We start from the raw sequence: 14,239 nt of genomic DNA, 5'->3' as shown, positions 1-14,239 counted from the left end.
TAAGTTTATTTATTTATCTTGAGAGAAAGAGACACAGGTAGAGAGGGAGAGGAGAATCTCCAGCGGGCTCTGCACTTCAGCACAAAGCCCTATGCGAGACTCGAACTCGTGAACCTTGAGATCATGACCTGAGCCGAAATCAGGAGGAGGATGCTTAGCTTACTGAGTCACCTAGGTGCCCCTCCATTGAAGGTTTCAATTTTTTTTAATGTTTATTAATTTTTGAGAGAGCGAGCGCGAGAGAGAGACAGAGAGAGAACATGAACATGAGCAGGGGAGGGGCAGAGAGAGAGGGAGACACAGAATCAGAAGCAGGCTCCAGGGTCTGAGCTGTCAGCACAGAGCCCGACACGGGGCTCGAGCTCACAGACCTCGAGATCATGACCTGAGCCCAAGTTGGACGCTTAACCAACTGAGCCACCCAGGCGCCCCTCCATCGAAGGTTTAAGACATGTGTAGGGCTTGAGTTTAAGGACCACTCCCAGGGGTCAGCAAGCCCAAGAGTCCCTTTGATGACAGTTAGGAGGGCTAAAGTTACAGTGTGCCTCTCATCAGGGCAACCAACCCTTCTGCCTTAGGTCCTCATCATCAGTCACTGATGATAAGAGCTGCGTGCCCCCGGCATTTCTGGAACATACTTATATTGTACTTTATACATGGAGACTTTCTACAGGACTTAATAGGAAATGCGTAGTCACCACAACAAACAAGAAAAACCGAACTAAGTTCAAAAGCCCCGCATTTCTTTTTACCTCCTTCTCATCTCCCTCTTTAGAACTCAAAGGGCACAGTCCACAATGGAAGTTTGGTTATAAATGTTTTTTTTTTCTTTTCTTTTTTTTTTTTTTGGCTACTACAAACGATCTTAAATTACATACTACGTGCTTAGGGTTATAGAGCATGTATATCCATGTTTTTTGAACAGTATCTTCTGCACTTAAATTGCATGGCGGTTGATATAGGAAGGATGTATGTTGCTTATTTAGGCTGTGCACGATGCATGCTGTTATCCACAGCTGTATCCTCGAAAACGGCACCGGGCTTGGGACCTCGTGGGTGCTTGATAAGTGTGCGTCGAATGATGAATAAATAGATAGGACACAGCAGCGGTATAAGCGTGATCAGCGAAGGGTCTTTTACGGGGGTAACTGAAATAACACCAACGAGATTTGGAAGAGGGACGGGGATGTTTATACAGTTGACTCCGGATGTTTAAAAATGGGCCAGCAGTTACTCAGGAAGACAAGAGTATTATTAAGACGAAGGGCAAAGTCTGCCCTTCTTCAGCATGTTTAGAAGTCTCTGGAAACGCCAGAAGTCTACCCCTTCTTCCTGGATACAATGACCTTCCTAAATAACTGCTGTTCATACTTGGGGACGACAACGTTTTAAAGAGGTTGTTATTTAATTCCGTATAACATCACAGTATGGAATACAAGGCGTCTCCCTTTAAAACGGCCGTTTCCCCTTTCCACAAACAACAACAGGGGGGGGGGGGTGGTGTCGGTCTCTCTCCTTACCGTGAGTGACAAGGCCATGCAGACGAACGTGAACTTCTTGATGTGGGCGGCTGTCACCGTGTTGCTGGTGCTCACCAGTTTATTGCTGGGGTTATTCTAGGGCGAAAGAAAGGGACAGTGGTTATCCTGACCACACGTGCATCTTGAAGAGCATCTTGTTTTGGTTTTATTGGATGTGTCTGAAGTACGGGTGTCACCTGACAGCTGGGAGGACGGCTGTCACTTTCTCTCTTAGACAGCTGTCAGGTTTCTGGACTTGAACGTGAACCGGAGGGGGTTCTGGACGGAACTCTGGGCAGTGTCTCCTGAGTCTGTGTTCCCTGGGCGCCGGCCACCCACCCAGCCTAGTCCAGGGCCCCGGCCCGGGTGGCCCCTCCTGGCCACCTGGCACCTCCTCGAAGCTACAGCCCAGCTCGGTGACCTTCGGGGCCCTGTCCTCCCCACCAGCGGGCATTCTCGGCCCTGCCTGCCCTGACCCAGACTCCTCCACTTGTATTCCAGACACAACCTCTTCCTCTTCCCCTATCACACTTGGTATTTTCACGTCTCTTTGGATCTTCTGAATTTCAAAGCTACCCTCTTCGGGCACATCACGGGCACAGCCCGTCTGCTTCTTGAAGCCTCTCTGATCTTATAGCCCAAAGTGCCCCGGGGCCCCACTTCCTGGAATGCAGGCGAGCCCAGAGCTCTCTGGAGGTGGGTACGCCGCAGGGGGCACGTGTGGAAGGTGCACACCGGTTGCGGACACAGAACTGTGCACCTCACTCTTCCCCTTGACTCCTGCCCCTCAGCACAGTCTTTCTTGCGGAGAAGGTGCTCACCGCCGCCACACTGAGTTTTAAGCAACCAGTGCGGACAGCCCAAATGTCCTCTCGCCCATCCTGAGGCTTGCTCAGACCATCCCAGCGCCACTGCTAAGCAGGCCTAACACCCTATCAAACTGGCGCCTGGCCCCTCATCACGAACACCAGCGGAGAAAAAGACCCCCCGGCCTCCACCAGGGATCCAGTTAGTCCCAGGGGCGACCGACAGAAGCACTCCGGGGCTCCTGGCTCGCGTCCCGCTGGATGAAAGACGCAGAAGCAGAGCGGATACGGGTTCTACTGGGAAAAGAGCTTCTGATGGTTCCTTTACTTTGGGAGCTCAGGCGGTCTCCCCGGTCCCTTCCCCCTGCACGTGCCGTGCCGCCAGCACAAACCTCTGCTCGGGCCTGCGTCATCCCAGCCTCTAAGGTGGATCCGCTTTTCTGAACGACAGATTTTGCCGCCGCGGCAGAGTGCAAAGTCTCTCCACCTCCCCCGCCCCGGGGATTTGCGAGAGAGGGGCCCGAGTGGGCGCGCCACAGAGAGTCAGGAAACCAACCTGGGAGCGCCGTGTCGCCCGTGGGGGACAGCAGCGTGGTGCAGCGCCTTTGCGTGCGCTTTGGTTTCTACGCCCGCAGTTCGTTCCGCCAGCGTGGTTGGAACGAACACACTAGCAGGGACCATTAGGTTGGCGTCCGTGTTTCGTTTTGTTTGCCCCATCTGCTGAGCAACATAGCCCTTCGCGGGGGAGAACTGAACATCGGAGAGATTCTGCACGAGTGGAAAACGCTCCCCGTTGCTGCTATTTAGTGGGAGCCACCAGAAGTTATGCAAGAAATGTTAGATCTCTTAGGCCGGAGCCCACAAAGAGGCTAAGGATCTCAACTGTCAATGCGGCAAGTTCTGCAAGTCCACACAGAGGGGTCTCAGATTTGGGCGAACAGACGGCATTCACGCGAATGGCTTGGAGGACCTCCCTGCCATGCCTGGAACAATGAGCGAGGCCCCACAAGGGTTCTGAGCCACGCCAGTTGCTGGCTGGAGGTACACGCTCGTTCAAGGGATTTTTTCGTAGCACCTAACCTCTGTGATCGCGAACGAAACCGAGTTTTTCTTGGACGCGCCTGCTGAAACTGTATCGTGTTACATTGTTAAGTTTTATTATTTCGAGGTAGCCAAAAAAAAAATTCCAGATGAGACTTCCTCCCCCAGCCCGGAGGCTCTGACTCTTCAGTGCTTCCTGTTCTCATCACGTTTTCTTACATAATCTTGGTCTCCAAGAGCTAGAAATTTAGCAAGAAGACTTCTATGCATTTTGGTTTTCTAGGATTTACTTCTTTTTTTTTTTTTAAGTTTATTTATTTATTTTGAGAGAGACAGAGACAGTTCAAGTGGAGAAGGGGCAGAGAGAGACAGAGAGAGAGAGGGAATCCCAAGCAGGCTCCTTGGTGTCAGCAAAGCGCCTGACACAGGGCTCGAACTCGTGAAACTGTGAGATCACGACCTGGGCAGAAACCAACAGTCGGACACTAACCAACTGAGCCACCCAGGCGCCCCTGGGATTTACTTCTCTATGCACGTGACTTAAAACGAAGACGACAATTTCTATCAATAGGTTGGATTAAACTCACTCAAACAAGAATTACAAGGAGGAAAATCTCCCGCAAGCCACTCGCGCCTCAAGTTTGCTCTCAGAGCATTTTTAGGAGATACGCTGCTTCCTGATGTTGCGAGAGGCTGATGTGTGAAACGGGGAGTGGGTCCAGCTCGTCGTCCACTGGGGAGGTTCCACACCCAGTGAAGAGATCCGGGCAGCACCACCGCCCCGTCTTGTTAGGCTGCATGGTGGGCATCCCTGAAGTGAGCTGCCATTCACGGGTGAGTATGGGGCTGGGAACAGAGGCAGGTGACACCATGGGGGATGTAAAGGGTGGAAGGATGCCGTGGATGGGGACGTGTGACAGAGGGTATGTGTGTGTGTGTGTGTGTGTGTGTGTGTGTGTTTGCACGAGTCTGCTGGTAGAACACAGAGAAGAAGGTGGACCCACAGTGGATACTGTCTTTCCAGACTTGAGTCTCCGCCCCTGGCTCATCCCCACTCAGAGATGCCTGGGGCGGGGGGTGTGCCCTGGGTCAGGGAGGCAAGCTGGACAGGAAACCTTTCTGGGGCTCCACTCCACAGGTATTGCTCTTTTCTAGAAGCCCACAAACAACTAAACATTCGAGAATCTGGAGGCTATGTGAAAGAAAGAGCTAAGCGTATATAGCCTGTGGCTGGGCCTTGCTCGTGTGGCCTCCCAGGATTTCCCATGTCCACGCGAGTCTGGGAGCGGGGGGCTGGGGTGAGGGGAGGAGGGAGGCCAGCTTTAGCTAGTCAGAGCCCAAACTGCCTGTGCTGCCTGAACTGATGTGCTGGGGCCCCTGGCCAAGAGGCCTCCTCTCCTCACATCCCAGGACTCTTGCTGGGGGAAGATAAAGTGGTATCGGCCGTGGCTCTGAGCTTGTCCTGGAGAAATTCAAGGCAAAATAGCTGCTTCTTTCCCCATTTTTCATTTTAAAACATCGTATACTATCTTTTGGGGGGGGGTATGTTTTGCTGTAAAAGTCTATAGGTTCAAATAACTAAGCTTTAATGAAATAGACATGCATTAAATGATTGGTGGGACAGTCCCCCCCCCAGCCACAGGCTGCAAGTCTGAAGGGTTATGTGCCTCCCTAGGGCGTGCCAGCAGCCGTGGAGGGGGCAGAGCTGTTGTTAACAGAGGCTTTCAGCTGGAGTAAGTCTGCTGCATCCAAACCAACCTGGACCCAGGTCGGCCGTGTGGACAACTTCAGCGCGCATGGTCCCAAGTGTTGAACGAGCTCCATAAGCCTAGGAGCTCAAGCGCACCACCCTGTCTGTTCCTTCACATCTGCTCTGAGGTCAGTTTAGTCTTAGTTTTATTTAATAAACAAAAGACAGAGGCAAAATCCAACGTATTCAATTTCCTTGAGAGTCTATTTTCCCTTCGCAAAAAAATTAATGATACCTCAACAGGAACAACCTAAAAGCGGATACGGTTCGGAGGGCATTGGAGAACTGGCATCCGGGTAAGCTGGATAGCCTCTGTTATTTCCTGAGGGAACTGTTTCACAATTACGTTTGACCCCCTCGACGCCACGGTAACCTTACAGAGGGAGGTGAGACGGGGAAATATCAAAGTTTTCCTCATCAGAGATGCCTGTCCATCAAAAGCTAGTTTTAAAGAGTGTGTTTCAGGCACCACGCCGCACGGGTTCTCACCTTGTCAAAAGCAGGGTAGACGGCACGGATTTCCGTCAGCCATCCATATGGCATGTGACCCACAGGGTATGTGGCTGTCAAAATTGCCACCGCCTACAAGAGGAAAAGCCAGCAGAATTAGCGCCCACATCCCCGAGAGAATTTCCAGTAGCTGCTGTTTGCCCCGTGGCAGCATGAGCCATCTCTGGGGTGGCCGCCACAGACAGATAACCCCACACTGGGTGACAAGCATTGGCCAGCCACAGGACAGCCCCGGGGGAAGCGGGGAAGGGGCAGGTGGTCCACTGTGACCATGGATGGGAGTGGGGTACAGGAGCCCAGGTAGTGCCTGGAGACCAGGAGGATGCATCTTCTTTACATGAATCCAAAGAGAAACAGCTCTGGGTTGTTCAAACAGCTACAGTTTGAACCCAGGCCCACCAGACCAAGGATCTTTGCTCTTTCCATTGAGCCGAATGGAACCCTCCAGGCTAGCCCAGTTCTGGAGTCTCAACATGCGATTTTGAGCCCGCTCTGCTCTCTGGGTAGTCTTTGCTCAGGGTCCGCCTCTATGCCTCCATCTTGTCCCTGCGGGTGGCCTGGCGGTGGCTCCGTGGCCCCCTCATTAAACTCACTTTTAATCTGTTCAGCCAGGATAGCCTAATTTTGATGTTTAACTTAAGAAGACTAAGTAAGTATTTCTTACAGGAAACCAAACATGTTCTTCCGTGGAAATGAGACTTTCTCTTCCTATGTGAATGAAAAGGAAGGGGTATGAAAACAAAGCATTGAACCCCACATGTCGGCGAGTTCAGCTCTAGCTGGCTAGTAAAAGAGAATTTCAGCCTTCATCTATTTTAATGAACATAACATTGATGCCTGGAACATGAAGTGAGTCCCCCAGCGGGGGGTAGAGGGTGTGAGGGTAGAGGGGTAGACCCGAGTCAAACCTCCACTTGGTCACCTACTAGCGGCGTGAAGTGTGGACCCACTCAGACCCCCTTTCTGTTCCTCTAGCAGAGCCGTGGGAATAACGGCATCCATCACACAGGGCTGTGGGGAGTCAACGCAATGTGCATAAAGTGCCCTCACATAGCGGATGGTCAATCAACGTGGGTCCTGTACCCTCTGTGCTGGGCCTCTAGGTCATGGAGGTCACTACAGAAACGGCTCCAATACATCACTTGCCTTGTTTTTTTTTTTTTAAAGGGGATGATGGAGTTCTGGCACAGAAGTGATGGGGGTCACGTACTTTCTTTTCCTGTGCGACTGAAACTGAAGTCGTTAACTGAAAAAGCTGCTGGGTTACAGGAGCCACCCAAGATGACGACCTTCATGATCCAAAACACAAAACCCAGGAACAAACTGAGGCAGGAGAAGGTGTCCTGCTTGGGATTTATGTGCTTCCCTTCCTAAGCCAACACGAGCTGCTTCCCAGGACATGGAAACTGGCACGAGACCCCGGGCTGGAGACATGCCGAGAACACATTCAAGGGCAACGAGCAAAACCAGAAGGCCCTCAGGGGCAGCCACCAGCCCTCCTGAAGGACCAGCACTTCCGGAGACGGAATCGATTCTCCAGAAGGCAGCAGAGGAGGGAACGAACGAAGTAGCTCTATTTGTTCATCCCATCCTTGAGAGATGGAAAAAATGATTCCACTCTTTTTTTTTTTTTTGGAGCAGCTGCCAGTTTCCAGATAAATTTCTTGAGTTGTGAGTGAGTAGATGAGGGAGGTCTTCATTCGGAGGAGGGCAGACTGCCACAGAGCACGCAGGGCCGTGACCGCTGGGCCCTATGTGTAGGAAGGCGGAGCATGAACAGGGGAGAGAGGCCGGGGTCACGATGGAGGCACCGGCCCTCACAGTCTGGGCGTTTCGTTGCTGTGCCCGGCATAGTGTCTGGTCTTCGGCAACCACAGTGAAGCAGCATCATGCCGACTCCACGGAAAAACGGAAAGGCCATCGGGCGGGAGGCGGAAAATCTGGATTCTGAGGCCAGCCCAGCTTCTTGCTAGTTTTGTGTCCTCGCCTCTGTTTTCTCAAATGGCCAATGAGAACAATGAAGGAGCTGTCTCCTTCCATACTCATAAATAAGGAAGAAATGCTATGATTGTAAGACCCTCATGGCTTCTGAGTGTGAATGTGTCACATAATTTAATACCACAGGATTACTGAAGCTCTCAAGAGGGATCAGAGACAAGCTCGCATCCACCTTCCCGCCCCCATTCTTCATGAGGTGACTACAAGCCTCCCCCTCCCCGCCCTGGCCCCCCATTCCCAGAAAGTGCCCTACCTCTGTCGCTGCAGAACTTCCACCAAGGTCCCGGGAAACAAAGAGGTTGACGATCGGTCTACTGATTCTCTGTGTAGCCAAGATGAGAGCCAGGGGCCACCAGAAGCTCAGCATCTTCCTTATCGTTGCATCCCCCTGTGTCAAGAAATGGAGAGAAAGGGTCACTAGGCTCTAGAAGCAGAACAGGAGAAACACTTCAGAGCCAAACCTTTTCCTTCTGATGTCAATCATGCGTCAATTCATCGTACTTAAAAAAAAAATGGCATAAGGAAAGCCTCTGTAGCCAAGCCAATCTGAATGAAAACAAAACGTACAGTCTTATGCGAAATTAACTCAGACGGCTGGCAAGCTGCTGTGAAATCAAAACACACATTTAAGTATGATGGATCCACATCACTGTTTTCCAAAGAGGGAAGCTCTACACTCAGGCAGACCCCGATTCCGTGGCCTGAGAAGCAGGCTGGAAATTAGTTTTTGTTTAAGTCATCAAATGGACTGGCTAGAAGCCAGTAAAAAAATTACTGTCATTTATTTTGTAACCCGTCAGGTCACGAATGCGCCTAATTATTTGGGCACCGTGCAAATCAACGACGAAGATTCTTATTCTCGAAGCTCTCACAGAAGTCATGTAAATGTGCAGAAGCGTAAAAATAAGAACACGGTCAAGAAAATGTGGTTTGTTAAGAATTCTACAAAGTAAAGATGTGTGCAGTCTTTAAAGCCTGGCTTTTGTGATTTTGTGATTTTGATTCTTCAGAGGTGAAGGGTTACATCATGGAACCACGTCAGCCGCTCTGGTTTCCCTTTGCTGGTGGCTCAATGTTACGAGACGGATTGTTACGATCAAGACCAATTTGATGTGGTTGTCCTGGTGGCGGAAACAACGAGATCAGATTTTATTGACGGCCTGCCCTCTCGGATGGAGGTAAGTGGTCAACGTAATTATTGTTCTGACATGACAGGGGTAACCTGTGGTCAAAGGCGGGATCAGGGACTTATTCCGGGCCCTTGGGGAACCAAGCATATCTCCCTTACGGCTAGATGGAAACACAGCCCAGTGACACCCGATAACGAAGGCAGAACAGATGAGCATATACATAAATCAGATGCTGTTGACACTGACGACGAAAAAGTGCTTGGGCCACTGGTGTAAGATCATACCCTGCTTCTATCCGACTCAACTTCGGAGGTGCAGGCCAAGCTCTGTCTCCATCCAGGAGCCTCTCAGACCTTACCGCTATCTCCTTTCTCTCAGCTTCCGTGGCCCTTGTGTCCCGTCTGCAGGTCTATGTGCTCTCCTGGATCCACATCTGAGTGTCGCTTCTGTGTTGGTCTTAGCTACCAAATGAGGTGTACTACGTTGCTTGAGGATAGAGACCCTGTTTAAAATGTTTCTGGGCCCCTCCACGGTACCCGTAGGCTCTGCTCGCTCCACAGAAGGTACGTGAATGCACAACTGTGTTTGGCCCGTACAGAAAGTATAAACAAAGCCTGGGGCCCTGCTGTGAAATTAAGAATAACCCAAATATGAGTTTAAAGGTACTGCGGGTCCTAAAACACTTGTTGATTAATATATAAGTACCGTGCGCTATTGGATTGCCCCACTGGAGCTCCATTTTGATGAATGACTGACTTTTGACAATAGAGGGTAAGAAAAACCAAAACTGCTACACCTACTCGCCCTGACCTGACTCACTGTGCCTCAGTCTCCCTGATACGCAACGAAGGAGGCTGAACAGTGCCCTCTAAGGCCTCTTCTATCTCCAGGGGCCCTTCATTCTCCAACCGTCTCCCCTGTGGCCACGACCTAGCACTTGACAGCTTGGAGCATGTGCTTCTGGTACGGATACCCCCAATTCGCAAAGGGCCGGGGCAGCACTCGGCCGCCCTCGGAGGCACAGACGGGGTGTCGGCGAGTTCTAAGGACATACCCCCAGCTCCGGTCCGCTCCTGTCGGGGATGATGTCGTGGATGTTCTTGTAGTAGCCCAGGCACAGGGTGGTGCAGCGCACAAGGGCGCCCATGTACAGGGAAAGGATGGGGATGAGCAGAGGCTCCCTGCATTCCAGGTGACTGTGAAGCAAAATGGCTACAAAAACGACCTGAGAGATAGGAAAACAAGAGCAAGTCAGAGGGGAGAAGACGGAGCCCGTCGACAGAAGCACAGCCCACCCTCCTGCACCCCGATGAGACACATCTCTGAGTGAAAATCCCGACGTTGAGGAGGAGAACGGAAACTTGGGCTGAGGCTCAAGGCCACTCTCAGAATTCAGGGTCAGATGCCTGGGGTTCACCGGAAGGGCACACGATCATTTTGCCATATTCACCACGAAGGTTCTTTGAAGGTAACCGCACATCTCGTTAAGGTTATTGCTAAAAAAAAAAAAAAAAAAAAATATCTGGAACCTCTGGGCTCCTAGATTCCCAAGAGATGTGGCAGAGGTTTGCCCTTCTTGAACCTGGATCCCGACACGCACAGGTAACCCACACGGGAGGCCCTGAGTCCACAAGGAAAGAGTAGTGGTGATCAGTGATGTCCATAGAAAAATACACATTTAACATTTACAAGATGCAATTCATTAAACATGCTGCTAAAGGCACCAATGTTAATTATTATAAGGCAAGCCAGATTAAAATTTAAAACACAAACATATAGAAGTGGAATAAGTCAACAAAACAGTCAAGAGGGATTGAAAAAAAAACAATCAGGTATTGATCTCTACTGACTGTAGAGTCCCCACAACAAATTTAACAACGTATTTAACCTTCCTGTCTGCAAAACTCAGACAAGCAGCCCAGTCTCTGTCCAGAGCCATCTGGGGATTCATACATTCAGGAGAGCACTGAGCATACTGAGTGCAAAAATAAAGTAATGGGGGAGGGGGACGATTCCTGAGCTACATTGACTTTAGTTTTTTAATGTTTATTTATTTTTGAGAGAAAGAGAGAGAGAGAGAGAGAGAAAAGACAGGTGGGAGGGGCAGAGAGAGAGGGAGACACAGAATCGGAAGCAGGCTCCAGGCTCTGAGCGGTCAGCACAGAGCCCGATGTAGGGCTCGAACCCATGAACCGCGAGGTCACAAACTGAGCCCAAGTTGGACGCTTAACCGACTGAGCCACCCAGGCACCCCTTGACTTTTCTTTTTTTTAAAGATTTTATTTTTAAGCAATCTCTACACCTAATGTGGGGCTCCAACTTACAACCCTGAGATCAAGAGTCACATACATGCTCTACCGACCGAGCCAGCCAGGCACCCCGAGCTAGAGCGACTTTAATGGCCAAATATCTGTGGAACAATAGGCGTGCAAAATATACCGCCATCGAGTGATCCTGACCAGAGGAGGCTTATCCTGATCACTTCAGTGCCAAGAGATCAGTGATGACAGAAAGTTAAAAAGGAAGCTGGAGACTGAGCGTGATTAACTGGATGAGTGCCTTCCGCTGCTGTAGGGAACACACACAGAAAAGCAGGGTAATACAGAGAAACTTCTGAACGCAGTAAAAGCATCAGATGCTAGAGGTGGTTTGTTGACGGCATCGATGAATCTCGTGCCCGGATGTCATTCTCAAACCCAGTACATGAGGCTGACTGGGACAGGGAGCCTCCGGGGATGCAGGAGAGAGAGGCACTGCTTGGCCACGTGGACGCACCAGGCTGCCCGCAGCACCGACAATGTGAATGGACACAAGTCAGGCCACATTCACACTCGTGCTCACGCTCTCGGAGGATACAGCAGAGCCCAGTGATAGAAGTCAAGATGCCCGGACCTGGCTCCGTGCCTGTTCCTTCCAAGTGAAACTATCAAATGTCAACTGAAAATGCGAACACCAGCTGGGGAAGCCTTGCTAAGGACGCACTGTGTTTAAAACAGAAGACCAGGGGGTTTGTGATGGGGCCAAGATGTGCAGTGATGTCTCTAAAGCATTAGATGCCTCTAAGGAGCCGCCATGCAAACTCACACTGGTGCATGTGCAACAAGCTGAACGTTTGGCAGCTAGAAAACGTACAGAGCAAACTAAGATGACCTTGTGCAGAGACTGAAAACTCACTGTACAAGAAATGAATACGTAAGGATCATCCCCCCCGCTGCTAAGTCCAGGAAAGACCCTCAGGGCCGTCAGGATGGCCATGCAAGATGGAGGCCTGCCGAGCAGAGCCACGGAGGGGGATGTGGAGGTGACGGAAAAAAGAGGGACTCGGCTGAAAGAAGGGTGAGTGTGGCGATGACAGGAAAACAGCCAGAGAATCATGGCAGGCTATTTGGGACCGAGGGAAGGTGGGAAGCACTGGGCCAGTGGCTCTCACAGCCTCCCCGTGCGTTTAATAGCTCGATGCCATGTGGCCCAGCACCTGTCACAGAGCTGACACCATCACTGTGGATTGTATTGTTTGCCAACTGAAAATAACACGGGGCAGGGGCGCCTGGGTGGCTAAGTCGGTTAAGCGTCCGACTCTTGATTTCATCTCAGGTCATGATCTCACAGTTCTTGAGTTTGAGCCCCGTGCTGGGCTCTGCACTGGCAACTGGGACCCTGCTTGGGATCCCCTCTCCCTCTCTCTCTAGCTGCTCCCCTGCACGCGCGCTCTCGCTCTCTCTCAAAATGAAATGAAATGAAATAAAGTAAAATAACACGGGGCCTTCTGCAATTAAAGTCCAGAATTATGACTCTGAGTCTGATAAAGCCACCAAAAATATTGGGTTATTTTCTGAGGGGGAACCTAGGGCCTCACTGGTGAGGATTTTTCCCAGTGAGAGCCTGTTCTGTGCTGGCCTTGTACTGGGTGCCGGGATTCAGTGATCAATGAGATCATCCCAAATTCTGTCCTAGGGAGCGGACGGTCGAGCGGAGAAGCAGGGACCTTAATCACACAGTGGTGCTGGCGAGCGCCCGCTGACACAGGGAAGGAAGAGTGGCTGTGCTAGGATAGCCAGGCTGCTGTGAGGGAGGGCGTCTTCCTGGGTGCTGTCTGAGCTGAGACCTACAGTCTCCGCAGAAGACTAGCCAGGAATGGCAGGCGTCGGTGGTAGGTGGGGAGAACTGAGGCAGAACGTTTCCTCCCGGGGAAGATGGGGCTGAGGTGAAAAGCCCCAGTGGAAGGGGGCTCTGCCCTACCGAGGCCCCGAACGGAGTACCCGTGGCTGGAGTGCAGGAAGCAAGGGGACAAGAGGAGACTGCCAGGCTGGAGAGGAAGCAAGGCCAAAGGTCTTCAGTACCTTGTTGGCCGTGAGCAGGATTTTGAGTTTTTTACCTCAAGAACACCAGGAAGCAATTTCTTAGGTTTTTTTTTCTTTCATGTTTATTTATTTATTTTGAGAGAGAGAGAGAGAGAGAGGGAGAGAGGAGAAGGAGAGGAAGAGAGAGAATCCCAAGCAGGCTCCTTACTCAGTGTGGAGCCTGACATGGGGCTCCATCCGATGACTGTGGCCTGAGCTGAATTCAAGAGTTAGATGCTTAGCCGACTGAGCCACTCAGGTGACCCCATCAGGAGCAGCTTCCAAGCAGGGGATGAGGTAAAAAGAACGGATTACAGGGGTGGCAGCGGGGAAGGGAGGAGGTGGGTCAGAGCAGAGGCAGAGGCCAGAGAGGAGACATCCGGGTGGGAGGGGAGGCAGAGATGGGGAGAGGAGGGCGGAGAAAAGAAACATCTACGACTGGGGCGCCTGGCCGGTTGGTTAAGTGTCTGACTCTTGATTTCAGCTCAGGTCGTGATCTCACAGTTTATGGGTTCAAGCCCCATGTCGGGCTCTTCGCTGACAGTGTGGAGCCTGCTCGCGATTCTCTCTCTCTGCCCTCTCCTGCTCGTGTTCTCTCTCAAGATACACTTTTTTAAAATAAAAGAAATATCTAGGAAAAAATCAAAACGGCTTGATGGTGAACAGGGTGCTCGTAGGACGGTTCAGGGTTTCTGACCAGATGATGCGTGCCACTGATTTGCGTAAAACCGAAATGTCTGATAGAGAAGATAGGAATTCGAGCTTGGGGTGGCTTTGCAGGAGCTGAATGGAGCTACCACAGGGACATTTAGATACGTTGTCTGGAGCTCAGAGGAGAGGGTCTGGCTACAGATATTTGGTATCCAATCTGGAAGGTGGGCATGAGCTAGATGTTTCTCCAACAGAACAGAACAGAGCGAGGAGACAGAGAGAAAGGTGCTGAGAAAGGTCCACATGTTCACAGCAATAGCGGAGGTGGGCCTTCAGAAGGAGGAGACAGACCAGGACTGTGGTGCTGAGTACCAGTGGGAAGGAACGTTTTGTGCAGGAAGGAGCAGTCAATAGAGTGAAGGGATGTCTGAGAAGTTGACAGGGAACGTCCACTGGGTTAAGTGACATGAAGGTCATTAGCAAGAACTATTTG

The 14,239-nt window shown here is 51.1% G+C and overlaps 1 protein-coding gene across 2 annotated transcripts in view; it reads right to left on the bottom strand.

The window, feature by feature from the left end:
• The window catches only part of ANKH (ANKH inorganic pyrophosphate transport regulator), a 139,163-nt gene that overhangs the window by 27,915 nt on the left and 97,009 nt on the right, over positions 1–14,239 (bottom strand). Inside the window, exons 5-8 of one of the 2 annotated variants that reach the window (XM_047823484.1) lie at positions 9,810–9,980; positions 7,879–8,013; positions 5,607–5,699; positions 1,521–1,616 (exon numbers count right to left, since the gene is read on the bottom strand). In XM_047823484.1, the coding sequence (XP_047679440.1) occupies positions 1,521–1,616; positions 5,607–5,699; positions 7,879–8,013; positions 9,810–9,980 (495 nt within the window). The remainder of the gene's footprint in view (positions 1–1,520; positions 1,617–5,606; positions 5,700–7,878; positions 8,014–9,809; positions 9,981–14,239) is intronic. The other variant, XM_047823495.1, reaches the window with a different exon arrangement.

This window comes from Prionailurus viverrinus, chromosome A1, assembly GCF_022837055.1.
Source record: "Prionailurus viverrinus isolate Anna chromosome A1, UM_Priviv_1.0, whole genome shotgun sequence".
Classification (NCBI taxonomy): Eukaryota; Metazoa; Chordata; class Mammalia; order Carnivora; family Felidae; genus Prionailurus; species Prionailurus viverrinus.
The sequence above is the reverse complement of the archived record's forward strand: the minus strand, read 5'-3'. Positions and strand labels throughout refer to the sequence as shown.